At 38.2% G+C, this 27,919-nt stretch overlaps 1 protein-coding gene across 1 annotated transcript; it reads left to right on the forward strand.

The window, feature by feature from the left end:
• Positions 1-2,792: 2,792 nt before the first annotated feature.
• Positions 2,793-27,902, forward strand: SQLE (squalene epoxidase). Its single transcript, XM_081266879.1, has 11 exons — positions 2,793-3,933; positions 8,246-8,498; positions 14,365-14,545; positions 15,687-15,783; positions 16,698-16,811; positions 16,939-17,110; positions 19,287-19,382; positions 24,108-24,250; positions 24,696-24,792; positions 26,437-26,524; positions 27,264-27,902. The coding sequence occupies exons 1-11, from the start codon at positions 3,643-3,645 to the stop codon at positions 27,454-27,456; spliced, it is 1,725 nt and encodes a 574-aa protein (XP_081123005.1). The 5' UTR covers positions 2,793-3,642; the 3' UTR covers positions 27,457-27,902.
• Positions 27,903-27,919: the final 17 nt, after the last annotated feature.

The following is a 27,919-nucleotide window of genomic DNA, read 5'->3' on the forward strand; positions in this document are numbered from 1 at the left end:
AAGCAGATACTGGATGCATATTTATTACACAGAGTTGGACTGATGGACACTCTAATTAGGTCTTGTTGAGCAATTCTGAAGGAAACAAAATGAAAACAAAGTTCAAATTAATATAACTGGCTCTATCACTTGTACTTAGAATTTGCAAAAGATTATAACTGCTGAAGCATTTTGAATTTTTAAATGACGAGTTAAAAATTGTTGGATGTGGTGAATGGTAAAGTTTTGAGAACTTTGATATAATGTATACCGTATTAAAAGTAAAACCAGTAAAAAAAAAATGGATTTTTTTACTACTAAAAAAGGGAAGATTGTATTTAACATTGAAAAATGCTTACCATGTAACAAATACTGATATATAGTTGTGAATAAGACATGGTCCTTCCTTAAGTTAAATCCTTTGAAAAAGCTATATGTGAATAGAAAATTATGATACAATTTGGTTACTGCTTTCAACAAAGAGTAGAGTTATGAAAACTTGAAGAAAAGATGATGATTAATCTAAGTCTTAAAAAATGGATAGTTGAAGAAAGGGGCAAGTCTTTATTTCCCAGCATTGAGAACGACGCTTAAGAAGGCACAAATTGGAGCCTGGTGTGCTAAAATAGGACAACAGAAATGTCTAAGCAAGGCAATAAAAATATCAGATGTGCTTTTTTTTTTCTTTTTTTAGTTGCAGTGGAACACAATACATTTATTTATTTATCTATTTATTTGTTTATATGTGGTGCTGAGGATTGAACCCAGGGCCTTGCACATGCTAGTGCTCTACCATGTGTGCTTTTGTTTAAGATAACTAGGTCTTTGTGTGGGGATTAAGAAAAGTCACACATCCTTGGGTTTCTCAGCTAGGATTCCTGGGTTTGGCTTCAGACTCTTCCTCCCTACCAGTTACCCACTGATGGGTGGTGCATCAGTTTCCTTCTCTGCAAAATGGAGCTGAAAAATATTACATACCTGATAGTGTTGCCAGGAGAACATGAGCTAGAATATGAAAAGTAGTTACAATATTGTCTGTAGATAAACATTAGCTTTTATCATGATTACAGAAGTATTTCTAATGAACCCACTCTATAGCATTATTATCTTTGCCAATAAGTGACTGATTTTATGTCTTATTTCATTGTTTTCACTTCAGGCCTAAGTGACAGGTTTCTGTTTTTGAGTAAATGAGCCATGCCAAGATTCAAAAATATTTAAGCAATATTTAAATATTTCAGTTCAGAAAATAAAGACATTCAGAGTATGCTCTATCCTAGGTAGGGCAAATGCTATTTGCTCCAAATTCAGAAGTGGATCTTGAGCTGTCCAAAAGCTTGATGAGCTGACACTGAATTGATAATTTTGTAGAGATACAAACTGCTTTCAGGAGATTTTGAAAAATTACCCCCTTAATTTAAAAAAATCATGATAATCTCAAATACAAGGTAAGGAGGAAGCAATCTTCCTGGTGTCTTCTCATCTATGGAGTTCGGTACTTCAGACTTATCATTTTAGCAACATGGGAACTCACAGATGCAAATAAATAGTTTATTGAAGAATTATCAGGAAAATGATTTCCTACACCTTGAACTGCTTCTCAAGTCCCTTTTTAATTTGGGGGATGTTTCAATCATTGATAACAGTCAAGAACATTGTTGTGGAAAGAAACTCTTGGTTTTATAACAGTAAAGTTAGGGCATTTATTGATTTGGACACCAGTTTAGCTTGGGATTTTATCATTTATAAGTTGCAACCTCTTCAAGCCATTTGTGTTCAAGTCAGCTTTTCTAATCTGTGACAAAATACTTGAGCTAAACAACTTAAAAAGGGGAAAGGTTTATTTAGGGTCAGTTTCAGACATTGTCATTTGGCCCTGTTTCTTTTTGATCTATGGAGAAGCAGTACATCAAGGCAGAAGCCCAGGGCAGAGGAAACTTGTTCACTTCACGGTGGCAGGCTGGGAAGCAAAAGGAGATCCAATAACTCACTTCCTTCCACTGGGCTCCAGCTGGGAGACCCAGCTCCAAAAGGTTCCACCACTTCCACCTCAGGTAACCTCCCCCCAGGCCTCCTGGTGCCTGGCACACTCCTTTCTTGGGGCACTTACTGCACACCTAGGCTTATTTCACTTCTTTGCCTGAGCCTGTCCCTTCCTTTTGGCTCTGCAGACAGCACAGGAGCGAGGCTCAACTGGGTCACCTCAGCCTAGCTACTGGCGGTCCTCTCTAGGGGCAACCGCCCACTCATTCTCCCTGGCTCACGTTTTTCACGCACTCACGGCTCCTCCCTCGCCCGCTGGAGCCACTGGGACACAAAAGCTGTGCCTCTCCCTACCCCGGGGCTGGCACGTAGTAAGTGCTCATCATTCGGGTATGCACGACTCACGCCCACGCGAGGCAGGCTTTTCCCTTGAACGAGCTCCTGCCCTCTCCAAATGGGTCCCAGGGGCCGGGACCGCCGCGAGGAACCGACTAGGACCCGGGCCACAGCCCCCGACGTAAGCCCGGTCCCCAGCCGAGCCCGCGCACACCACCGAAGTCTCCCGCTAACCACCCGGCTCCACCCCGGAATCCCCACCCTACACCACGCAACATCGCGCTAGCGCCCCTATGGGCGGTGCCGCGTGGACTGCGCCGTCTACGATTGGCCAACTGTGCCATAGCACCACCTCGGCCTACCGCGCGGTGCGCGCTCTCATTGGTCAGCGGCAGCGTGAGGGGCGGGGTCTACGCGCGAGGGGCGGGCCCGACCCTGGAACTCCGCCTCCTGGTCCCTTGCTCCGGAGAGCCTACCCAGGCTACCCAGGTTGCCCAGGCTGCCCAGGCTTCCCAGGCGTGCTGAGGGCGTTCGGCGGTTACTCTGGTTACTGCGGAAGCGCGGCGCTGGGGAGGGCGGCCGCCGCCCGCGTGGGAGGCTGGCGAGGAGGCCGTCGGGAACCGCTGCCGCCCTCTGAGCGAGGCTCCCTGTAGACCGCCGTTCACCCGAGAGGCAGCCGAGTCGCGGGTTGGCAGGCTCCGGACTCGGGAATCAGAGCCTGCCGAGGAGCGTCGGGGCCGCGCTGCCCGAATCCCAGGCCATCTTTTGTTGGGAAGGCCGACCGGGCACTCCCCCCCGAGGGTGGTTGGGCAGTGTCGCCGTCCAGGGAATCCGGAGCCTCCCGCGCTCGCCAGCAGCCCCGGCGCCTCTCGCTGCCGCTGGCGAGCGCTCTCCGCGGAGGCGAGCTTCCCCCGCCCCCAGCTCCCTCCCGCTGGGCACCTGCTGCTGGTGAGGGAAGAGAAACATTTTTCCAGTAGGACGAACCGGACGTCAAAATACTCAGCATCGCCTGCAGCCGGCCCCCGGAGACCCCGTCAGGAAAAGGAAAGTATGGTTTGCCCGAAGGAGGAGAGCGAGTCTCACCGGGAGCTGTTGGAGCAGGCGAATTTTTAATACTACCTCCCAAGTCCTGTACGATTTATCCTTAAGATTGTTTTGTACTGTGTACGATTTTAAATTTTGATCTCTGACTTGTAATCCTGGGATCGCGGTTCCTGAGTTTGGCCGGTGCCCCCTGTTCCTTTTGTTACTAGGATTTGTCGGGAGCCTCTAATTACCAAACTCCCACTGCGGGAGAAAAGAATTTCAACCTTGGTCGGTACTACCAAAGAAGCCTTTGGCATCATGTGGACTTTTCTCGGAATTGCCACTTTCACCTATTTTTATAAGAAATGCGGGGACTTCATCACTTTGGCCAACAAGGAGCTCTTCTTGTGCGTGCTGGTGTTCCTGTCGCTGGGCCTGGTGCTCTCCTACCGCTTTCGCCACCGAAATGGGGGCGTCCTGGGGCGCCAGCAGAGCGGCTCTCAGTTCGCCCTCTTCTCAGATATTCTCTCAGCTTTGCCACTTATTGGCTTCTTCTGGGCCAAGCCACCCCCTGGATCAGAAAAGAAGGAGCAGCTAGAGTCCAGGAGGGTAGGTTGACTTCAAAGAGAGCAAATGAATGTCTTATTTTAAAATTACGACTGGGGTAACGCAAAAGGTGGCATCTTAGATACTCTAGTATAAATTCTCATTTAGTTGAAAGTTCTAAAACCCTGTGCCTTGGCTACATCTTTGATACTAGAAAAGATTGAAAACATTTGTTTAATTTACCATCGACTGATCCTCACATGGGGGTTGGATATTGATTTAATTAGGAAATGCCTAATCAATGTTAGAATTCCTTTTTAAGGAGGATTGAATTGCTTTTGCTGATGGAAAAATATGGTTTGTTTAAATCCTTGGGTAAGGTTTGTATTTATACCTGAAAAGAAAGAAACTTGTTGTAAGTACATGTACTGCTTATAATAAGTGACAGCTGACTGGGGAAAGTGACAACATTTTAAATAAACCTTGGGCAAAGAGCCCATGTTCCCTAATCCATAGAGACATTGTGTGAATTAGCTCGTCCTAAGTCAAGTGAATGGTAGAATCATGTCCACAGTGTGGTGATGTTCCTAAATCGGGCCTGTCTTAAAATACAGGTGAAGTCATGGCTCCTCTGAAGGCAGTGGAGGAGGCCAGTTGGTAGATGAGGGGGACAGGTCCTAGAGGCCAGGTCTTGAAGGGACTGTTTGCCATTGGCCTTGGACTTTCCCTGAGAGCACTAGAGATTTTAAGCATGGGAGTAAGTATGCTGGATTTTTTTTTTTTTTTTGGTGCTGGGGATTGAACCCAGGGCGCTGTGCATGCAAGGCAAGTACTTCACCAACTGAGCTATATCACCAGCCCTGATTTTTGACTTTTTAAAAAGGTCAAACTAGTTGTGAAATGGAGAATGGATTCTAGGAGTACAAGAATGGAAGCAGGGATAGCAGGTGAGAGGCTTAGAACATGAGACCCAGAGAGATATGGCTTCTTAGGGTTAGGGTGAGTCACATACAAAGTAATGTAGAGTTGTGGATCTGTATCATTTTGCTGTATGCACATTGCACATTATAGAAGAGAGGAACTTGACTGAGAATTTTTGTTCTACCATTTCCGACTGTGAGTCTTTTGGCAAATTGCTTAATTTTTATAAGAATCAGTTACCTTTTCTAATAGATGGGGATGGCACCACTCTTGTTGGTAGTTAGGGAATTAAATGATTTAATATTTGCAGAATGCCTGGTCCATAGCCATTTAATAACTAGTAGTTATTAACATTAGTCTAAAGGTAGCACACCTCTGTTAGGAGGCTTTGGAGGAGGGCTGTTGAATTGCTGGGCGAGTGGGTTGGAGGAGGAGTAAAGGTAGGAGAGGGGATCTGTAATTCTCAATTTGGAAACTCTGGTGTTTCTGTCTGAGGTAACTTCCCTTGGGTCACTGAGCACTAGTCCAGGTGGCTGGAATGCTGTTACTGTCATACTGTGTTGAGAAATTTTGGAGCAGGAAAATTGGGTTGCCAGTAGTTGATATGGATTCTGTATTGTGAATGAATGCCTCAAGCTTTCTCTTCCCTCCTTAGAAAGGAGGGAATAGCTAGACTGTGGTCTGTTGAGCTCTAAGTTCTTCTTTGTATTATTTGTATTTCCACTATTGATCAGACTCTGAAAGTTGAAAGTCTTGATTTCCTCCAGAGCACTCCTTCCAGGAGAGAGGGCAGGTGTGTGTGTGTGTGTGTGTGTGTGCGCATTTGCATGCATGTGCATGTGTTTGTGTGTGTGTGTGTGTGTGTGTGTGTGTGTGTAAAGAGAGGAAAACTTTTAGGAAGAAAAATCTAATGAGAAATGATTAGTTAATATGACAAAGGGGAGGACTTGTCTTGCTCCTAGAACAGTAATTTAAGGATAATCAGTTGTTCTAGCCATTAAGAAACAGTGATGGGAAGAAGAGATTTTATTATCTTCTCTCCTTAGAAGTTACAAAAAAATGGAATGGATAGCCCTCAGTCCATTATAGAGGAAGAGAATGCTGGGTGAACATTAGAATCACAGAACATCTAAAATTCTAAAGGAATTTAGACTTTGTCACCTTCCTTTATTTGGCCCAAGTTCTTTATCTAAAACCTCTTTAAATGGCATGTAGTCTCACCTTAACCATTAAGGTCAGAGAACTGCAAGGAAGATGATTTCTTGCAAATTCTATATCTGCTATATTTTCAAATCTGTGAATTCACCTTCTAAGAACAAATATTTATTACTAGGTTGAATTATTCTTTTTAGAAAACGAACACTGTAATTCTTAGTGGGCAAACATCTCTCAAAACATGACTTTTTCATCTTCTATGATCAAAGTAAAAGTTTTTGCTGTCCAATCAATGATAGGTTTAATGTTTGCCTTTATCCCTAAATTGGAGGACCAACTGTTTGACTAGGCACTTAAAAAGAGTATTAGGATGGGGGGTTGGAGAAGGAAGGAAAAAACTAAATATGTGCTTGTATGTTAAGGACTAAAGTTGTTGTCAAGTCAAACCAACCCCAAGGGGCAATAGAGTTATTCTGTTCTTTTATAATTTTATTGATTTGTAACCTTCAATTAATAGATCTGTATCCAGGACTTGACAGTCTTTTTGTTGTATGAATCAAACTGATTTTAGATTGCTTTTCCAGTGAAAATCTGGAAGGAGGATGAATGTCTTTAGAAATATCTAAAAAGACTGTGTGTGGTGGCACAGAACTGTGATCCTAGAGAGTGGAGTGGCTGAGACAGGAGGATCGCTAGTTCAAAGCCAGCCTTAGCAACCTGGTGAGGCCCTCTGCAACTTTTCAAAACCTTGTCTCAAAATAAGAAATAAAAAGGACTGGGGATGTAATTCAGTGGTTGAGTGCCCCTGGCTTTAATCCCTAGTACCAAAAAAGAAATATTTACAAGGTATTGAATAGTGAATAGCATGAAGTTAAAGTAGAAGTTGTAAGAGATTTGCATCTCGTAGATGCTCAGTCTATATTTAAAGAATTGAGTAATGATAGAATTTGTCTTCTAATATGTCTTTGAATCCTTTTTTAGGTATTTATTATGTTTAGCTTGGTATATATAACTACATATATCTGTATAACAGCGTTTTCTAAATAACAAGCTTGGAAAAAGGAATATATATTTAATTTTATTGAGATAACATTTTTATTTAATCAATATTTTAACATGGTTGACTTTTATTTATGGTCTAGGTTTAAGAATGTAGCAGTTCACCAGGCACGGTGGAGCATTCCTGTAATCCCAGTGGCTCAGGAGGCTGAGGTAGAAGGATCATATATTCAAAGCCAGCCTCAGTAGTTTAGCAAGGTCCTAAGCTACTCAGTGAGACCCTGTCTCTAAATAAAATATAAAAAAAGAGCTGGGGATTTTGCTCAGTGGTTGTCGCTAGGGGGAGCGGAGAAATAAATAATGTCCACATGCTTCTGCCCCTTTCAATGCTTTATTCACTCAAATTACTCAATACAATTTCACACTATAGGTTCTTAATCAAGAAAATGTCAATCCTTAATGCTGGCACTGCAATAGACATAATCAATTCATAGCAACCAATTCTAGATTAATTCTAAGCACTGCAAACACACTTAATCATGATAGGCTAATGACAGACATTCCCTCTGTGTGCTAAGTTCAAAAGTCTTAAGCCTTAAGCTTTATGTCCAGTAGATGCACACTCACTCAGACCGCGGTGATCAGGTCCAAACCAAGGCAGGCTTTTCCTGGAGAGGACAAGCAGATGGGTTGTAGGGAGAAGCTGTGGCTCTCATCAAGGTCCAGAGGAGGCAGTAGAGTTTGAGAGCGGTGAGGATCATGCAGAGGATCAGGAAACTGTGACAGAGTGATGGGCTGTCAAGTCCTTATCAGGCTCTCCAGCCCAGTGCATCCTTGTTTGGGCTGGCTGAATCTCTGTTTATCAGCTCTATTATTTATACTAAATTTGGGGGCTTTTTGACCCTTCTTGTAATCCTTATCAGCTACCAATGTCAGAAACATCTGGTGGTCTCCACCCTGATCTTCTAGCCTTTCCCTAGAAAGGACAGCCTGCCACGGGCTTCACTCTGTTGAGCAGGGTGAGGGGAAGTAACTTGTTTGAGGCCATATTGGAGAACTCTGTGAGTGTGCCTGGTGAGACTGCAGGTTTCAAACTGGAGTTTTTAAAATGGAGTTGCTTAGGCTCAGGCCTAAGGCCATCCTCACAGTGGTTAAGCACCTCTGGGTTCAATCCTTGTTACCAAAAAAATTAAAAAAGTAGCAGTTCATTTGGTTTTATGAAGTCCAGTGCATCTATATGGTGGTAATATGATACAAAGTTAACGAATTTGGAAACATAATTTTCTTTTTTATTAAACAGCACAGAAAAGGAAACAATATTTCAGAAACAACTTCAGTAGGAGCAGCTACCTCTGTGTCAACATCTTCTCTAAATGATCCAGAAGTTATCATCGTGGGATCTGGTATACTTGGCTCTGCTCTGGCAGCAGTGCTTTCCAGAGATGGAAGAAAGGTGACTGTAATTGAAAGAGATTTAAAAGAACCTGACAGAATAGTTGGAGAGTTTCTGCAGCCAGGTGGATGTCATGTTCTGAGAGACCTGGGTCTTGGAGGTAGGTTTTATGGATTTTCAGAGAGTCATGTAGTATAAGTAAACACTCTTCACTGTATATTATTCTATGGATAGTAAATGGGTATTCCATTTTATTTTCTTTTAAAAAATAAACTATATTTTCTGGGTGTGGTGGCACATGTTTGTAATCCTAGCAACTTGGGAGGCTGAGGCAGGAAGCTTGCAAGTTCAAGGCTCGCCTCAGCAATTTAGTGAACACTAAGCAACTTAATGACACTGTTTCAAAATAAAAAAATAAGAAGGATTGTGGGTATGGCTCAGAGGTTAAGTGTTGCTGGGTTCAACTCCTGGCACCAAAATAAATAAATAAATAAACATAAAATTAACAACAAATTTGCATGAAAATGAAAGCAAAGGGAAAAATAATCATTCAATTGTATGAGGAGATATGAAGTAGACTCAGTGAGATATAATGTCTACAAAATTGTAATGGTCAAAATTGAGGATTTGGGGGCTGGGGTTATAAAGCAGTGGTAGAGAGCACTTGCCTACCATGTGTGAGGCTGTGGGTTTGATCCTCAGCACCACAGAAAGATAAGTAAATAAAGGTATTGTGTTCATCTACAACTAAAAAATAAATAAAAAATTAAGGACCTGGAAAACTCACACAATGAGGACATGAAATTTAGTAAAAGGTGAAGAGGTATGGTGGTGCACATCTATGATCCCAGCTATTCAGGAGGCTGAGATAAGAGGATGGCAAGTTTGAGGTCAGCCTCAGCAATTTACAGGAGAATCTGTCTCAAAATAAAAAGGGCTCAGTGGTAGAACGCTCCTGGGTTCAATCCCCCAATACCCTCCAAGAAAGAAATAAAATAAACTGTCATTTGTAGAGTGTTATGGAGTGTGTGTTCTTGCTATAGTGTTATTGCCTAGAATCTCTTTTTATTTTCTTCCTCTACTGGGGTTTGAACCTGTGGGCATTCTACCACTGAGCTACATCCCTATCCCTTTTTATTTTATTTTGAGACAGGGTTTGGCTAAGTTACCCCGGCTGTCCTTGAACTTGTTTCTTCTGCCTTAGCCTCCTGAGCAGTTGGGTAGAATTGTTTAGTTAAGTATAATTCAGCCAATGCATTTTATGCACCAGTCATATTCATTTAGGGAACATTTATTTACTGTCTTCCTTGCGTGAGGTGCGTTTTGGGTACCAAGGATATATTCTGATGAGTAAGGCAGACAAACTGTTCTTGAGAAGCAGAGTACAAATACACCCAGGCTGTGGACTAGAAACAGCTTACTTGATGTGTGGTAGGAAGCATGGGGTATTAATAAAAAGCACTGATTCTGGAACTAGATTACCTGGGTTTGCACACCAGCTCTGGCTCTTTTATTTTTTTTTAATATTTTATTTATTTATTTATTTTTTATGTGGTGCTGAGGATCGAACATCCCAGGCAAGTGCTCTTCCACTGAGCTACAGCCCCAGCTCCCAGAAGCTGTGTGACCTTGCCTAAGAATGCACCTTTAAACAAAATAACTGAACCTTCTGTGTATTAGTTACCTTATTTTTAAAATGCCATACAAAGAATTTCTATTTCTCAGTTAAATTATTGGGATTAACTTAATTTACATGCATCTTTAAAGCATTCAGAACAGTGCCTGGCATCTTAGAGGCACTATATATGTGTTTGCTCTTTTGTTTAAGGAACTGAAAAGGAGACTATATAACTAGAAAGTAGTGGATGATATAACTACAAAAAAGTGGCATGAAATTAAGTCTGGGGAGGTAGGCAGCTGCCAGATCACACAGGGCCTCAAAGGCAATGGGCATGATCTCCTTTTCTGTCTAAAAGAGTGGCTTCAAGCCTGTAACAGCTACTCACAGTAACACATTTTACACCATGCCTCAACATATCATTTATCTTTCAATGTGACTAAAAAATTTCCCCCTTTTTGTGGTGCTTGGGGAGGGAGGCCAGAGCCTTGTTCATGCTAAGCACTTGCCTTATCACTGAGCTACATTTCTAGCCATGGAATCTGTTTTATTTTTCTTTTCCAATGGTCTTCATGATTTCACCTGATTGTACAATTCACAACTCAAAACTTGTTTCATGGTTCACTATTTGATCATATCCTACCATTTGAACAATGCTATTATAAAAAAATATGTGAATACAGTATGGAAAATAGACTATAAATTATGATGTTGGGGTATGGAGTCAAGCTGGCAGTTTAGGGAGACTTGTTGCTAAGATCAAATGACATAATGAAGATCTGGATTAGCATGGTAGCAGAGGACAAAAAGACAAATGGACAGATTTGGGATAAAATTAAGGGACAGAAGTATCATGTCATACAAAGGGATTGGTGTGAGATAGGAGAAATAGGGTGGTATCAAAAGTGATTCCTATGTTTTGTTTTAAGCAGCCTGCAGATGTTGGTACTGGGAGAGGAACAGGTTTGGGGGAAATTTGGGTAGAACCTATCAAAATATCCAAGAGGAGAAGTCAGATTACATATATGAATCTGAGAGTGCAGAGGAGCAGTTTGTGCTGACCAGAGTCTTAAATTTCAGAATTGTCAGCATGTTGTGGTATTTGAAACCTGTGGCAATGATTGAGATCACCTAAAGAGAATGTATGCAGAAAAGAGAAGACAGAATAAACCAAGTCCTGGGAAACTGATATCTAAAGACTGTAGAAGAGGGAAGCAGGCAAAGAGACTGAGAAGGAACTGGAAGGATGGTAGAAGAAAGCCAGAATTGTTTGATGTCATTTAATCTGACAAAAGGGAGTGTTGCTAGTAGGAGGGACTGGATATTAGGTGATGAAAGGACAGGCATGGCATGTCGCTTGTGAATGATCAGGCAAGTATAGACAATGACCATTGGATGTGGCAATTTTTGACATTGACAAGAAAACTGGATTGGAGATTTAAAAATTTGAGTCTAGAAAACTATTCTTGAGGTTTTTTTTTCTTTTTGGTATCAGAGATTGAACCCAGGAATGCTTTAACTACTGAGCCACATCCCCAGCCCTTTTTTATATTTTATCTCAGGGTCTTGCTAAATTGTTGATACAAGAGAGGGAGGAGGTGACTAAAGGAGTGACATTCATTCAACATATATTTATTAAGCATTTTCTGTATGGCAGGTTCTGTCCTAGATACCGAGGTACAGTAGTGAGTAAACAGACAAAAAATTCCAGTCCTCATGGAGAATATTGACCTAGTGGGTAGTGGGGGGGAGTCATAAAAGATTATAAATAAATAAAATTTCGAGTGTGTGTGTGTGTGTGTGTGTGTGTGTGTGTGTGTATGTACATACATATATATTTATAAAGCTCATACAGGCTTTAGAGAAAAATCAGAAAAGGGGATAGAGATTTAGGGGATAAGTACAGTTTCAAAGAGTGAGAAGATAACACTGAATAAAGAACTGAGGGAGGGGAGGGAGTGAGCCCTGATGACACCTGGAGGGGGAAATTCCAGGCAGAGCTTATCAAGTGGGTAAGCCTTGCCTTCCTTGCAGAGCCAGACTGGTCTGTCTGTCTGGGCCTTGTGAATGAAGGAAGGGAAGGGCAGCCGGTGAAGGGGGGTGGATGGAAAGGAGAGGGCTGGAGCCCAGAGGACTTTGCTGCCCAGTCGGAAGATTCGGTTTGTACTCTGAAAGGAAGCCACTGGAGAATTTTAAGAAGAATTACTAAATCTCACGTTTTAAAAGTTTGAGAGTATTATTTAAAATTATTCTGATAATATTGTGGCAAAGATGGTAAAGTGGTGAGGTTAGGAGGAGGGATGTCTGTGGGGGTTGCTGCAGAATCAGTGAGAACAGGATGGCAGCAGGGAGGTGTGGGAAGCCGGCAGGTTCTGGTAGGACTTGCTGATGAATCATGTCAGGTGTGTGTGTGTGAGAGAGGAGCTACAGTACTTAAATGAGGCTACAAGACGGAGATATTGCCAAGAAGAGGTACAGGACTGGACCCTGGGCCATTCTAATTATAGCAGTTAGTGAGGTGACCTAATCAACTGATGAAGGCCCCGTATCCCAGTACCACTTTGGGGGGTTAGGGTTTCAACATAGGAATTTGGGAGGTAGAGGTAGGTGGCACAGATATTCAGACAATAGCTTGTTTAAACATAACTTTATATCACTTTATTTTTTTGGTACTGGAGATTGAACTCAGGGGCACTAGGCCCCTGAGCCACATCCCCAGTCCTATTTTGTATTTTATTTAGAGACAGGGACTCACTGAGTTGCTTAGCACCTCGCTTTTGCTGAGGCTGGCTTTGAACTCAGATCCTCCTACCTCCACCTCCTGAGCCACAGGGATCATAGGCGTACACCACTGTGCCTGGCTTGTATCACTTTTTTAAAAAAAAATATTTATTTTTAGTTATAGCTGGACACCATACCTTTATTTTATTTATTTATTTTTATGTGGTGCTGAGGATCGAACCCAGGGCCTCGCATGTGCTAGGCAAGCACTCCACCACTGAGCCACAACCCCAACCCCTGTATCACTTTTAATATGTGTGCTAAAATTCACTTTTTCAATCTTAAGTGTATTTCCAATACTGTTAACCTTTCTTTATCATTATCATTTTAAGCTTATTCATAGTATTTCCTCAATAAATACTGTATAATGTATCTCATTTACTTTTTGAATTTAGATTAATGTTTAGATTATTTTCAGTTATTCTTGAGGTAATATAATAGTGAATTTACTCTTGCATATAACTTGAAAAATTACTTAAAAATTATGTATTATTTTTAGGATAAATTTCTTAGTTATATTTCCAAGATTATGATTATTACTCAAAAGGTGGTAACTTCTTCATATTTTTGATAATTATTGTTATAATTACTTTCTAAATGTTGTTATTTATTGTATCACTAGTATAATGTTTATTTATCTAGTTTATCATAACTTTAGCAGCAATTTGCTAGATTTGGTGTTTCCTTCAATTTTTAAAAATCAAGTTTTAAGCATTTTTTCTGATGACTGTTCCTATATTGCTTTTCATGAACACCCAATACCTTTTTTTTGCACATTATTATTGGTGTCTAATGTTTTTCTGTGATATTAATGAGTAAATTATATATATAAATATTTATCTTTTTGTTTGATGTTTTCCCCAAGGTGTTGCTTTATCATTTTCAATTGGTACTTTAAAAATGTTATCTTTTCTACTGAAAATCTTTTTCTTTTTCAGTTGCTTTTACTGATTTAAACTTAAGAAAGCCCCCTTTACATGAATCTAATGAATTCAGTGGGTTTTTATTTTTCTGCTAGCTTTTCTATTATATGATTTACCAAAAATTACTCTTTTGAGTTTATTCTAGATCAGTTTTTACAGATATTTTGAACTCATCAATACCTTTCCATTTGTCTTGGGAAATCAACTTTTTTCTTATATGTATAGTAATAAATACAACTAAAATATGTGATATTTTCATTTATATTCCCTTTTATTTTATTTTTTAAAATTTTTAAATTTTTTTAAATTTTTTTCTTCCCTGTGTGTCTGTGTGTGTGTGTGTGACATCCATTTATCTATATGTTGACATAGTGTTAAGAACTGAATATGTTCCCTGTCATTGTAGGCAGACAGCTTAACTCAGGCTTCTTCATGTTGCATTTTCTTGCTTGTCTTTCTGAGGCAAAGTAGAATTACAGATCAGAAATAATCGTGTTATCTTTAAAAAGTACCTCAAATTTGCTAAGACTTTATTATCATCTAGAAACATCAACATTTTTTAAATATTAATTGCTTAGTTCTCCAAGTGATCTTGTAGCTTTATGTAGTGGAGATTAATTTTCACTATCTCTGTTCTTGGTACGTAGTATAACTCTGGGCATATTAAAAAATTTTTGATTGTTTTGAACTGAATTGTTTTGCAGATACAGTAGAAGGTCTTGATGCCCAATCAATAAATGGCTACATAATTCATGATCGGGAAAGCAAATCAGAGGTTCAGATTCCTTACCCTCTGTCAGAAGACAATCAAGTGCAGAGTGGAAGAGCTTTCCATCATGGAAGATTCATCATGGGTCTCCGGAAAGCAGCCATGGCAGAGCCCAAGTAAGATGAAGCTTCAGCTGTGTAATGTTAAAGGGTTAAATTTGGCCTTTGTACAAATAAGATTTTTATAAACTTTCATGGAAATTTTAGGCATATTCTAGAACATAGGTATAAAATAAAAATATCAGAAGAGTTTATATTCATTGCCTTTGTTAAGGAGATCATATAGAGAATTTTCATTTCAGTGACTTAGAATTATAGAGAATTTTCCTTTGACTAAATAAAAATTGTGTGATTTTGATTCTATTGAATTTAGAGGATATACTTGTTATATATAACTGCAGCATAAATTCATGTGTACCCATAAGTCAGTGCTGAGGATTACAAGGAGAGATTCCTGTTCTCATCTCACTGAGAACCTAGTATGACAGGACTGGCTGCTTCTCTTGATTATGAACTTAATATTTGCCTGTAACCTTTAAATGCTGTAGCTAAGGAAGTTTTGAACATGAGGACACTCATGATTGACACAGACTTAAGGGTGTTGACACTTAAGTAACTTAAGTAATTTGAAGTAAGTGGACTTATCTGTAGGTTCTAAAAAGACTTTGATCTTTGATATCAATGGAGGTAGAATATATTCATTGTATAAAAATAGTAAAATGTAGAGATTATGATTAAAAATACTTGTTCCTAATAATTTGAATAAATTGCAATTTTTCCCTTTCTATTAATAAATTTGTGTAAGTATATAATTTATCTGCATACATTTTGCTTTTTAGTGAATTAAGATAAAGATCTAGTGTTCCTTTTAAAAATATTTTTAGGGGCTGGGGTTGTGGCTCAGTGGTAGAGTGCTTGCCTAGCTTGCATGAGGCACTGGGTTCAATCCTCAGCAACACATAGAAATAAAATAAAGATATCGTGTCCACATAACACTAAAACGTAAATATTTAAAAATACTTTTAATATCATTTTATCACTAATGTGTATTCTTTGTTGGTAGATTATGAAATAAAAACACATAATTCTAAAATTTGCTAATGGTTTTGCTTTTTATTCTTCTAGACCTTATTCGCACACGTGCGTGCACATGTGTCCAGTTTATAACTGGAGTTAAGGCATAAGGACTTTATCATATCTAATTTAAATTGCTCAAGTGTGCTGCCATAGAAATTCTTTCCGTTTGTTTATCCTTCAGTGCCAAGTTTATTGAAGGCACAGTGCTGCAGTTGTTAGAGGAAGATGATGCTGTGACAGGAGTTCAGTACAAGGACAAAGAGACTGGAGACATCAAGGTGAGGTTATCCAGGGTTCTCTCTTCCTAAAAGAGGTTTTCCCTTTTTATCCTTCTCTTTTAAAAACAGTGTACTCACCTGCTTATATTCATTGAGTTCTCTGTAAGCCCTGTGCAGCAGGATGGGTTGCAGATTGCAGCGTTGCCTTTAGAGCACCGCAGAATGTTAAAACATAACCAGTATACCAACAAGTATTAAAAACTGAAATAAGAAATATGCATCAGCAGAGAAGCAAAGAGGAACTAGCAAGAAGGAGTCATCATAAAACAGTTGATTCAGATAAAACGAGCAATTGTTTAAGCAGAAATACAAAAGTAAGAGTATCTTTTTTAAAAAAAAATGATTTAGCTGCCTTTATTTGAAAAATTTCATGGTGGTATACTACACATAACACAAATTTACCCTCTTAGCACTTTTTAAGTGTATAGCATAGTAGTATTACTATATGTACATCGTTATAGGTAGAAATAGGAGGCAAGTATTTCTTTTCTTGTAGTGTGGTAATATTAATACATATGTAGCCATTTATAAAAATTCTTCTAAGCCCTAGCCACTGATTAAAAGCACTGTGTGAAGTTTGAAAAATTCTAGAATGAATCTGACTAGGCCTTGAACTTTGTATGAGATTTAGTCTTCTTTCTACGAGATTTAGCCTTGTAGCTGTTTCCTCTCTTGTCCATTAGAGTGGGGAGTAATTCCTCCTGGTTTCAGTGATAGAGCTGCAGAAGGAGTTTATCCTCAAGAACTCACGAGTGTCTCTAAAGATGGTCAAGCAGTGTCTTACATTCACATAATGGTTCACCTATCCTCCGTAGTGTTGTCTGATAATATATTTAAATCTGTTCATTCACATTCTTCTACCTGTACTGTGAATTTCTAACCATTTAGCTGACTCTTTTCTTTCTGTATTGTAGGAACTCCATGCTCCATTGACTGTCGTTGCAGATGGGCTTTTCTCCAAGTTTAGGAAAAATCTTGTCTCCACTAAAGTTTCTGTTTCATCTCATTTTGTTGGCTTCCTTATGAAGGTATTGTAAAAGTATAATTATAGAAAAATAAAAGCAATTTGAAATTTGAAAATTATTTAATATTTTTTTTATTGTTGGTCGTTCAAAAAAATTATTTAATTTTTTAATTTAATTTAATTTTTTTTAGAATGCACCACAGTTTAAAGCCAATCATGCTGAACTTCTTTTAGTTAACCCAAGTCCAGTTCTCATCTACCAGATTTCATCCAGTGAAACTAGAGTACTTGTTGACATTCGTGGAGAAATGCCAAGGAATTTAAGAGACTACCTGACTGAACAAATTTACCCACAAGTTCCTGGTAAGAAATGGGATTTTACTCTCACTGTAATCTACAATCTGAAAGCAGATCTCACAAAAGGCTCTCTGTCTCCTGTTCTCCTTAAAGCTAAAGTAGACTAAAATAGAGGTAAACATGGCAGGTGAAAAATGCAGCCAAATTCTCTGGTACTGAACTATTTCAACTGGCAATCAAAAAGTGAAAACCAGTTAAATTAAAAAAAAAAAGTTAGTTCCAATATGTTTTTGTGATAATTGAAGCATGATTTCTGAATAGTTAGCATTATCATGTATAGTTTTTTTTTTTTTTTTGGTAGTCTGGACAGCACTCTAAAGTCTTTGAATTCTTAAAATATCTCTTATACTGTTTTTGTATTTGACTTTCGGAGTAATCAACTACTATTGATTGCAAGTCTACCACATGAGAAGTGTTTTACAAATGTGATTTCTTTTAATCTATGCAACCACCCTATGAGGTAGGCATCATCTTTGTTCCCACTTTACACATGAGAGATTGCTTAGCTTCTCTAAGAATAAGTATAGACTGTGTAATCCTTATCCAAAATACTTGGGATTAGAAGTGTTTGACTTCAGATTTTTTTTCAGATTTTAGAACATTTGCAAAAACTTCACTGATTAAGCATCTCTAATAGAAAAATCTGAAATCCAAAATGCTTCCAGAGTGTCATGTCAGTACTCTTGTTTCAGATTTTGGGTTAGGGATGTTCAACCTGTATTAGTGGTCACAGAGCCAAGGTTGATATCAGGACTGACTGGCTGAGGGCTGACTGGCTCGTGCCTGCCCCAGAACTTTAAGAGCTGTAGGAGATCTTCAAGGTCATTTTGTTTTGAATCGAATACAAAGGCTTTATGATTTATGGGATTTTTAGATATCTTATGATACTAGTTTTTTTGAATTTTTCTTTTTTTTTTTTGAGAATGGAAAGATGTAGAAAAGAAAAGTAAATTGTTAAGAATGTTGATAAAAGGGCTGGAGATGTGGCTAAGTGGTTAGCATGTGTGAGGTCCTGGTTATGGTTTAAACCCCAGCATGGGAAAGAAAGAACATTTTTTGACAAAAACGTTGAAGGAAAACTCTGCTTGTTAATCATGATACATTTAGAGTAATAGGAAACTATCTTTGGTATGAGTACCTTTAAACAAAAATTCTGCTTTTGTTGGTTATTTTTTAAAACTAGGTGAAACCATTCTGTTTAGCTAACAAGATATTAATAGAAATAAAGTAGTCAAATGTAGATTTTTAGTAATGACATTTTATTTGAATGTATGAATATAGAAATATTGGATAAATTTTCACTCAGTTAATCCACTTTTGAAGCTTTCAGATGGGAAAATTAGGTATATATATTTAGAAAAAGAATTGTCCATTACCTGACATTTTTAACATTGAATTTCTTTTATTGTAGATTTGGTATTTTTTGTTTGTTTGTTTTCTGCAAACCTGAGGTTAAATGGAACAGGCTGCTCTGAAATCATTGACAAGAACTATTTGTGGATTTATATTAATACTGACTAGAATACTGAGGTTCTACTCCTTGTGTGAGTGTGACAGTTTTAACATAGGCTTTCTGTTCCTTCATTCTTGTACTGGGGACTGTGGGACAGTTCATTTTCCATCCAAGTAGAAGCACAAAACTTCAAAAGTATCTGAGAGAAGAGCTAATCCAATCATTTCATTATATAGATAAAGAAACTGAAGCTCAGACAGGTAGAGCTGGCCTGTGCCTCTCAATTTGATTCTTTTTCTAGTATGTTATTTATGAATTGGTGTAGTATTTTATCTAATATTATCAGAATATGTTGATTGCAATAAATTAAATTTGTCAGTTAACATTTGGAAGAGAGGTGCATGGATTTTTCCCTGTCTCATCTGACTTTTGTCTCAGACTTTCTCTAATTTCTTTGTTCTTTCAGCTGTATATGTGTATTTTCATAGATACCTTAGTCATTCCTTAGCATGAATAACTAAGTGCTTAATGAATAATTTGATTAATAAAACAGCTAATTAGTTCTTGATTTGTGCTTAATAATGTAATTAATAAATAGCTACTTCTTGCTTGATCACAGGGATATACGTAACAACCATAACAGGTGTACAGTAGGTATTTGTTTGTACTTGATGTTTGTATACTGGATAGTTTTAAATTGAAATGTTATGAACTATACATTTATTGTAGATCACCTGAAAGAACCATTCCTAGAAGGCATTCAGAATTCTCGTTTGCGAGCCATGCCGGCAAGCTTTCTTCCTCCTTCACCAGTAAACAAACGAGGTATTGTTTTGTTGGACTTACTTTATAAAGGATTCAATATTCCCAGTGACCTATGTGATTAAGTGTGTAGTAGCACTGTGAATAACACATGGGATGTAGAATTACTAATAGCAAAATTAATATTATGATATATTTGGCTAATGCTGAATATTGGCTCTGTTTGAGTCATTGTGCCACTCTTTGGGGATACAGCTGTTAAAAGTCAATCCTTCCCCTGGAGAAGACATTTTCTAGTTAGGAACTTAGAGGGTGATTTCACAATGTGTGGATGGGGTTCATAATAAGAACCCATTCATGGGACCACAGATGCCCTGTGAAGGGCTGTGCAAGCCAGGGAGGTTGGTTAGGCAGGACACTGCTCAGAAAATAAAGTTAAAGTTGCATCTGGAGGATGAGAGGGAGACCATTGGATGGACAGTAAGATGAGAGACTTATAAGTAGAGGGCAAGCATCTGCAAAGGCACCACTCCTGAGATATGTGGGATTTTCTAAGATCTCAGGTCCTATGACTGGAGCCTAGGGTGAGTGTTATGTGGCAGATGGGTAGAATATATGTTTATCATTTAGTTTTAGTACCCCAGGCAGTGGAAATCATTGAAAAAAAAATTGGTACCTGCCTTGTTGAGATATAATCTGCAAATCATTCAGCTCACGTATTTATAAAGTATATACTTCAGTGGTTTTTAAGTGTACCCACAGGTACACTTAATATTCACAGGTATTTTTATTGCAAGGAAATATATTTCCTATATGTGGTCCTTTGTAACTGACTTTCCATTTAGCATAATGATTTTTGATTGGTTGGTTTTGTTTTTTAGGTTCATTTGTGTGTGGCATGTCATCCTACATTTGTTTTCATGGCCAAATAGCAACCTCTGTATGGACATATCACGTTTTGTTCATCCACTCATCAGTTGTTAGGCACTGGGGTTGTCTCCACTTTTGGGTTATTACAAAGTATGCTTCTGTGAACATCATGTACAAGTTTTTGTGTGGACATATGTTTTCATTTTCTTGGGCATATACCTAGGATCCTTATTGCTGGGTCATAAAGTGACTCTAACTATTTTCCAAAGTAACTGTCCCATTATACATTTCCATCAGCAATGTGTGAGGCTTCCAGTTAACATTCTCAACATTTGTTGTAATTTTGTTTTTAAGCCATCCCTAGTATACTGGTATGAAGTGATACCTCATGCTTTTGATTTGCATTTCTCTCATGGAAAATTAAGTTTAATATTTTTTATTTGGTTATAGTCAGTTTAACTTCTTTGAAGAAATATCTAGGGCTGGGGTTGTGGCTCAGTGATAGAGTGCTTGCCTAGCATGCGTGAGGCACTGGGTTCAATCCACCACACCAAAAATAAAATAAAATAAAGGTATTGTGTCCATCTATAACTAAAAAAATATATATTTTAAAAAAGAAATATCTATTCAGATTTTGTAATTTTTTAATTGGGCAAATTTTAAAAATTTTAATTGAGTTTTGAAAGTTCTTTATATATTTTAGATGCAAATCCCTTTCAGATATGTGATTTACAAACTCTTTCTCATTGAGTTTTCTTTTCATTTTCCTTGATGGATGGTATCTGTTGGAATATATAAGTTTTTAAAAATTTTATTTGTATGTGGTGCTGAGGGTCGAACCCAGCGCCCTGCACATGCTAGGCGAACACTCCACCAACTGATCCCAGTCCCTATATAAGTTTTTAATTGTCTTGGAATTTGGGTTACTTCTCCTTCTTTCACTTGTACTTTTCAAAAAATCTTTAAAAAATTTTTAATTGTTCTTTTTAGATATACATGACAGTAGAGTGAGTGTGTTTTGACATATTGTACATACATGGAGTATAACTTATTAGGTCCCATTCTTTTGGTTGAACATGATGTGGAGTTACACTGGTGGTATATTCATATATGAACATAGGAAAGTTATGTCACATTCATTCTACTATCTTTCCTAATCTCATCCCCTCTCCCTTCCCTTCATTTCCTTTTGTCTAATCCAATGGACTTCTATTCTCCCCCCATCCCATTGTGTGTTAGCATCCTATGTCAGAGAACATCCAACTGTTGGTTTTATAGATTGACTTGTTTCTTGCCTGTGCTTTTGATGTCATATTTAAGAACACTTTGCCCAATCCAAGGTCACAAAGATTATACATTTATACTTTCTGTTGTAGTTTCAGCTTTTACATTTAGGTCTTTGATTTATTTTGAGTTATATTTTGTGTACGTATGGTGTGAGGAAGGGGTTCAACTTCATTTTTAAAAAAAATTTTTTAGGGCTGGGGATGTGGCTCAAGCGGTAGCGCGCTCGCCTAGCATGCGTGTGGCCCGGGTTCGATCCTCAGCACCACATACAAACTAAGATGTTGTGTCTGCCGAGAACTAAAAAATAAATATTAAAAAAAAAAATTCTCTCTCTCTCTCTCTCTCTCTCTCTCTCTCCTCTCTCACTCTCTCTTTAAAAAAAAAATTTTTTTTTAGTTGTTGATGGACTTTTATTGTATTTATTTATATGTGGTGTTGAGAATTGAACCCAGTGCCTCACACATGCACGGCAAGCACTCTACTACTAAGTTACAACCCCAGGCATGTGCCACTGCTCCCCACAAATGCAATTGATTTTTACATATTTATCCTTTATTTTTAAATGTTACCAAACTTATTATTTTTCATAGTTCATTGAAAGCTTTGAAGTTGGTGGATGATTAGATTTTAATTTTAGAAATATTACTCTGATGTTGTGGAAGATGATTTGGAGGATGGTTCAGACTAAAACATTAGTAAAGCTACTTATTCCATGTGAGTGATGATAAAAGGCCGGGACTAGGGTTGTGAAGAGGCAAGTAGACAGAGGGTTTGGATGATGTCTAGGATATAGACTGTGAAACTCGGTGATTAAGCTGGATATTGTAATAGAGAAAGTGAGGTCTGTTGGTAGAATCCAGGTTTCAGCTTAGATAGTTAGCCATCTGCTGACATAGGAACAGGAAAGAGTTAAGTTTAGGGAAGTGTGGGGAGAGGTGAACATGAAGTATCTGTAGGACATTTGGGGATGTGTAGGGAACTCCACTGGGAACACAGGTCTGGAGAAGAGGCTGCCTCCGAGCTCTTGGGACACTGTGCTCCTGAACATGAAGATTGCAGCCTGCTGTAGAGACACATGCATAAAAAGCTATAAACCAGTGAATAAACTAATGCAAAGATGAAGGAAGCCAGTGCCAAGTTGAAGTAAACAGCGTGTCCTCCTTGGTGGGTTTGGGGATGTTCCACAGAAAAGGCAGAAAAGAAACTGGATCATGGATTGTGGCTTTTAATGAAGGTATTAGAATACCTTCTAATTAAATATTTAATTTAATTAAATATTTGAATTACCATTTAGAAGCCACCTTTTTATAAATTAATATATGTTTATTACAATTAATAATAACTAATGTTTTTTTTTGTTTCATTTGCTTTTAGTTAAAAATTAGGTATAAATGTAATATGACTTTACAGAAAAGAATTATACATAATTCTACCACCTTAACATTATTATTATTAATATTTCCTATTAAATAAAATTGAGTCAGTGTTTTATTTGAAAGTCCACTCTATGTTGTGGGTCATTAAGTAAGCATTTGTCCTCAGGATTAGGGGTCTTGCAAGGTAAAGCCCAAGTCTGGCTGCTCATTGGGAAGTGCACTAGGAGTTTTTGTGGGCTTTTTGCTTCTGTGGTTTTGATTCAGGGAAGTGCTGCCCCCATGCAGCCCGGGCAACTAAACCAAAGTCACTGGTCAGAATTTGGGGTGACACAAAATACTATGCAGACATGTAATACTTTTTTTATAAGCTTCAGGATGGTTTCCCTGGCTCCCAGCCTCAGGCTTCCACAGGGGGGCAGGAGAAAATCAGGAGAAGCTAATGAGAGAAGGCGGGGTGCACATTCTGGAGCTGGCTTTTATTGGGGGATGCTGTTTCTTAGAAACAAAGGGCAAGGGGTAGTATTACAAAGGAACAGGTGATTGTGACTTAACCCCACCCAGTAATGCCTACTCCTGGAGCCACGCCTCATTATCAGAACAGAGGTAAAGCCCAAGCTTTGTGGGGCACAAGAATTGTTCAGTATCTCTTGCTCAGGACTGAAGGGCGTGTATTTCCAGAGTGGGGAGCTAGTTTTCAGATGATTCAGCCAAAGTTTATTCTCCTAATTAACATCCGATGACTTTGAGGCCTGTGTTGTCTTCTACTTGGACTGCAGCGTGCTGGGTGTCAGCCTGCTTTCTTTTCCGTAGGCCTGTGTAGACATGGCTCTACAGGACACCAGCCGTGAATGTGCTGGCAACCTCAGTGGTGCCTTGCCTGAAGACTTGCTTTTTATGCCTGGATGCCCATAGATTCTTTTCATTTTTTTTCACATTTTCTTTTGAAAAAGGTTTTATCAATATGTTGACTTGTTGAACCTAGAATAAGATTCGTGAGTTTCAGGACAGAGACCACACTCCTGTTGTCACTGTGACCCCAGTGCCTGGCAATATTAAGCACCCAGTAAATACTGAGTAAATCAACTTTTGCTTCAACCAATTCTAGTCATGGTTTATTCCCTTGTTTTTTCACACTCCTGCCTTCGCTAGTTCATATCAATAATGTGTATGTTAACAGAGTGACCATTTTTTTCTTCTGTGTTTTATCTCACGGAGTGGCTCCAGGATGACTGGTCTTTGTTGCCTCTCCTTACAGGTGTTCTTCTTTTGGGAGATGCATATAATTTGAGGCACCCTCTTACTGGTGGTGGAATGACTGTTGCCTTTAAAGATATAAAACTGTGGAGAAAACTGCTGAAGGGCATTCCTGACCTGTATGATGATGCAGCTATTTTCCAGGCAAGATTTCAGATCATTCTTTGACAAAAACGTGTTTGATTTTTTTTTCCTAGGGGCTCAGAGCAAGAGGGATCTGCTGGGGAAATCTATGCCTGGGAGTCTGTGCTTCTTGAGGGTCTTAGGCATTCTTGCCCAGGCTTAAAGAACCTGAATTGCAACCTATAAACCTTACAGAATTTCTTAAGTTTCTGGATTTTAATATTATGTAACAACAGGTTGTTATGGGCCATTTTGCTCATAGTGGTTTTAAGTTTAGCTTCAGCATTATATAATGAGCCCTTTGCTCTGGATTTTTTTTTTTTTTTTGAGGGGGGGGGAATGAAAAACATAAGGCAATATCACTTACAGATAGTCATCAGGGTAAATATCAGTTTGAGGTGATTATAGATGTCAGTTTATGTCCCCTAACCATGTCTCTATAATAAGTGATCTTTTCAATTTTTAGGCCAAAAAATCATTCTATTGGTCAAGAAGAAAGTCTCATTCCTTTGTTGTGAATGTCCTTGCTCAAGCTCTTTATGAATTATTTTCTTCCACAGATGGTAAGTATAGATTTTCTTTTAATAAAATTACTAAATTGCATAGAAAGGAAACTATAATTACGAAAGTTAGTAATTAGTTCAGACATAAAAATGTTACCCAAATTAATAGTCCTTTTTAACTTCATCCTTATGCAGGATTTTTAGTTTCTAATCATGATGTATTTACCACTTTGGAAGGCAGTTGACTTTCCTTAGACAACATTAATAGCAGTACCTCAATGTCTGCACTGTTTTGAATTTTTCTGGTCCAGATTAGATCACACATATCCTCAAATAAGATTGTGATGCAAGGTCTTTCTCATATGGTCTTTTTCTTCCTGAACGCTAGTTTAAATTTTTTTTAAGGTAATATTTTATAAATTGAACAGGAGCTTCAAATCAAGTGTAGGTTTCTCCCCTATTACAATACACAGGCAGCAGAAAGCATTTATCCTTTCCTTATTTTTTTAAGTATTTTATTTTTTTAGTTACAGTTGGACACAATACCTTTATTTTATTTATAATTATGAGGTACTGAGGATTGAAACCCAGGGCCTCACACATGCTAGGCAAGTGCTCTACTGCTGAGCCCCAGCTTCAGCCCCTACCCTTTCCTTATTTGAAATATTCCTGTGCTTCTGTTTTTGTTTCAATTTTGTGGAGAGGTAATGGACAGTCTATATACAGGTTGAACATTCCTGATCAGAAAATCTCAAATGCTTTGAGCTCTAAGTTCTTTGTTGATTATAAAAGGTGATAAACAGTATAAATGCTTTCAGTAGCTTCTACAACCATCAACTCTTCCTAAAAGTAAACTCATTGATTGTGATTTACCAAACCATTCACTCTCATGGAAGTTAAAGTGACTGGTTGGGCAAATAAAAAGAAAATAATAGTTAAGTTTCTAGTTTTTTTCTTAGCTGTTCTTTCTAAGCTTTTCTAAGCTCTTGAATTCTTACCTTACAAATCTAAATCTACCAAGAAAACAGAAGTTAGGAAATTAATAAAAGATTGAAGGAGGAAAGAACTGTATTGGTACAAATACAGTTAGTTATCTACTACATTCCCTTTTAAAAAATATTTATTTTTCCATTCAATCTTTTATTAAAAAATTTGTTGTAAAGAAAACTTGTGGCATATCTCAAAAAGACAGTGATCTAAACTGCTAGAAAAATAATTATGTGCTATGTTGTGAGGTTTAATGAATTTAAAAGTATTAAACTATACATATATAAGGCATTATGATTAGTTACTGCTCAGAGTTGTTCTTTTTAACTTGGTAATTTACTTCCTAGTTACAGATTTGGGTTGCACATCTCAGAGATTGGAAATTTAGTTTCTACAATTTTGAGGACTTTGCACTCTATTTGCATTATCATGAAATCAAATAAATAACTTTTAAGCAACTCTTAACTTCTTGGACCTAAATGTTAATGATCATTTACTGACAGTAACAAGTTCATTCATATTTATATTACCATATAATGTTGATTGTGGAATTTAAAAGAAGTCTTAAATTGAAATTCTAGGACTAGATATTTAAAAATTAGCTGTAAGGTTTGGCATCTGTTCTGTCTTCATTATTTTTTTCCTGCCGTATCACTAGTACCCTAATATAAATATGTAAATATTTTGACTGAAACTAATTTTTAAATTTTATTTTAGATTACCTGCATCAACTAAGAAAAGCCTGTTTTCTTTATTTCAAACTTGGTGGAGAATGTGTTGCAGGTCCTGTTGGGCTGCTTTCTGTGTAAGTTGTTTTGATGGCACAGAGGATTTTCTCATGACTTTTCAGTTTAAGCAAGTCTTTCTTCTTAGACATGTTGTCATTTTTTCATCCATAAGTATTCCAATCAGAAGGTGGCCCCAAGATATGAAAAAAGGCCACACTTACCAGAGTTTTACCTCCAGGAAACAGCACTGACCAGAACTGGCTGTAGGGGGAGACTAAAACCCTTGATTAAAATTGAAATTTTGGAATTGTTTCTTTACCTGTGGGTCTGTCTGCAGTGATCTCATCTGAGGGAGCTCTGAGTAATTGACAAATTTGAATTGAAGTGCTTCATTGAATCATGAAGCTGTTATTAGTTCTAACAATGTAGACAGAAGTGGGACTATTCTTTGAAAATCTGCAAAGTGAAATTCTTTGTCATTTTATATTCATCTATAATCTGAATATCTGCACTGACTTTTTTTGAAAACCTAGACTCCAACAGACCAGGCCATCTAGTACGTTAGCCTGTGCCCTCAAGTTTAGCGACAGAAAACAGCTCAAAATATATGACTTGAATGAGGCCGAGTGGAGTTTATTGGCTTCTCTGAAAGGGAAATGTAGATATAAAAAAATTACTTTTGCTTGCTACCGTCTGTAATAGACAAACCAGTGGAGTCCTCTGAAATGTGGAATGTGTTAAGTGTTACAGATGACATGTAGTTGGAACCTTTTATGAATATGTTCTGATTTCTGGGTTTTAACTTTTCTCTTATAGGTTATCTCCTAACCCTCTGGTTTTAATTGGACACTTCTTTGCTGTTGCAGTCTATGCCTCATATTTTTGCTTTAAATCGGAACCGTGGATCACAAAACCCCGAGCCCTTTTCAGTACTGGTGCTGTCTTGTACAAAGCGTGTTCTGTGATATTTCCTCTAATTTACTCAGAAATGAAGTATATGGTTCATTAAGCTTAGAGGGGACCACGTGGAACTCAAGTCCCGTGAGAAATTCTGGAAACGGCTGTGTGCCCACCACTTCTGAAGTGGCCACTCTTGGACCAAGACTGGGATTACTTTCTTTGTGATGTTTTTGTATATAAGCATGTAAATATATGCCTTAATTTTCAATTTAAAATGAAGGGTAAAATAAGTTAGATATTTAAAAGATATGGTTGTTACCATAAATTAGCACTAACATGGAAAAACTTCAGTTTTTCTTTTGATTTCAGTATTGGGGATGAGTCTTGGGACATGCAAATAAAATGAAGAGTGAACCCTGCTGTCTTTGCTGCTTGTCCTGGAGTCCTTTTACATAGCTGCACCACAATGGAAGGGGCCCAGAGGGATGGGAAGTGGAGAGCAAAACCTAGTGCGCTCAGTAACTGTGACTTGGGGAAGTTGCCTTCAAGTCTCTGGACCTTATTTCCCTCAG

This window comes from Spermophilus citellus, assembly GCF_964194105.1.
Source record: "Spermophilus citellus genome assembly, chromosome: 14".
Classification (NCBI taxonomy): Eukaryota; Metazoa; Chordata; class Mammalia; order Rodentia; family Sciuridae; genus Spermophilus; species Spermophilus citellus.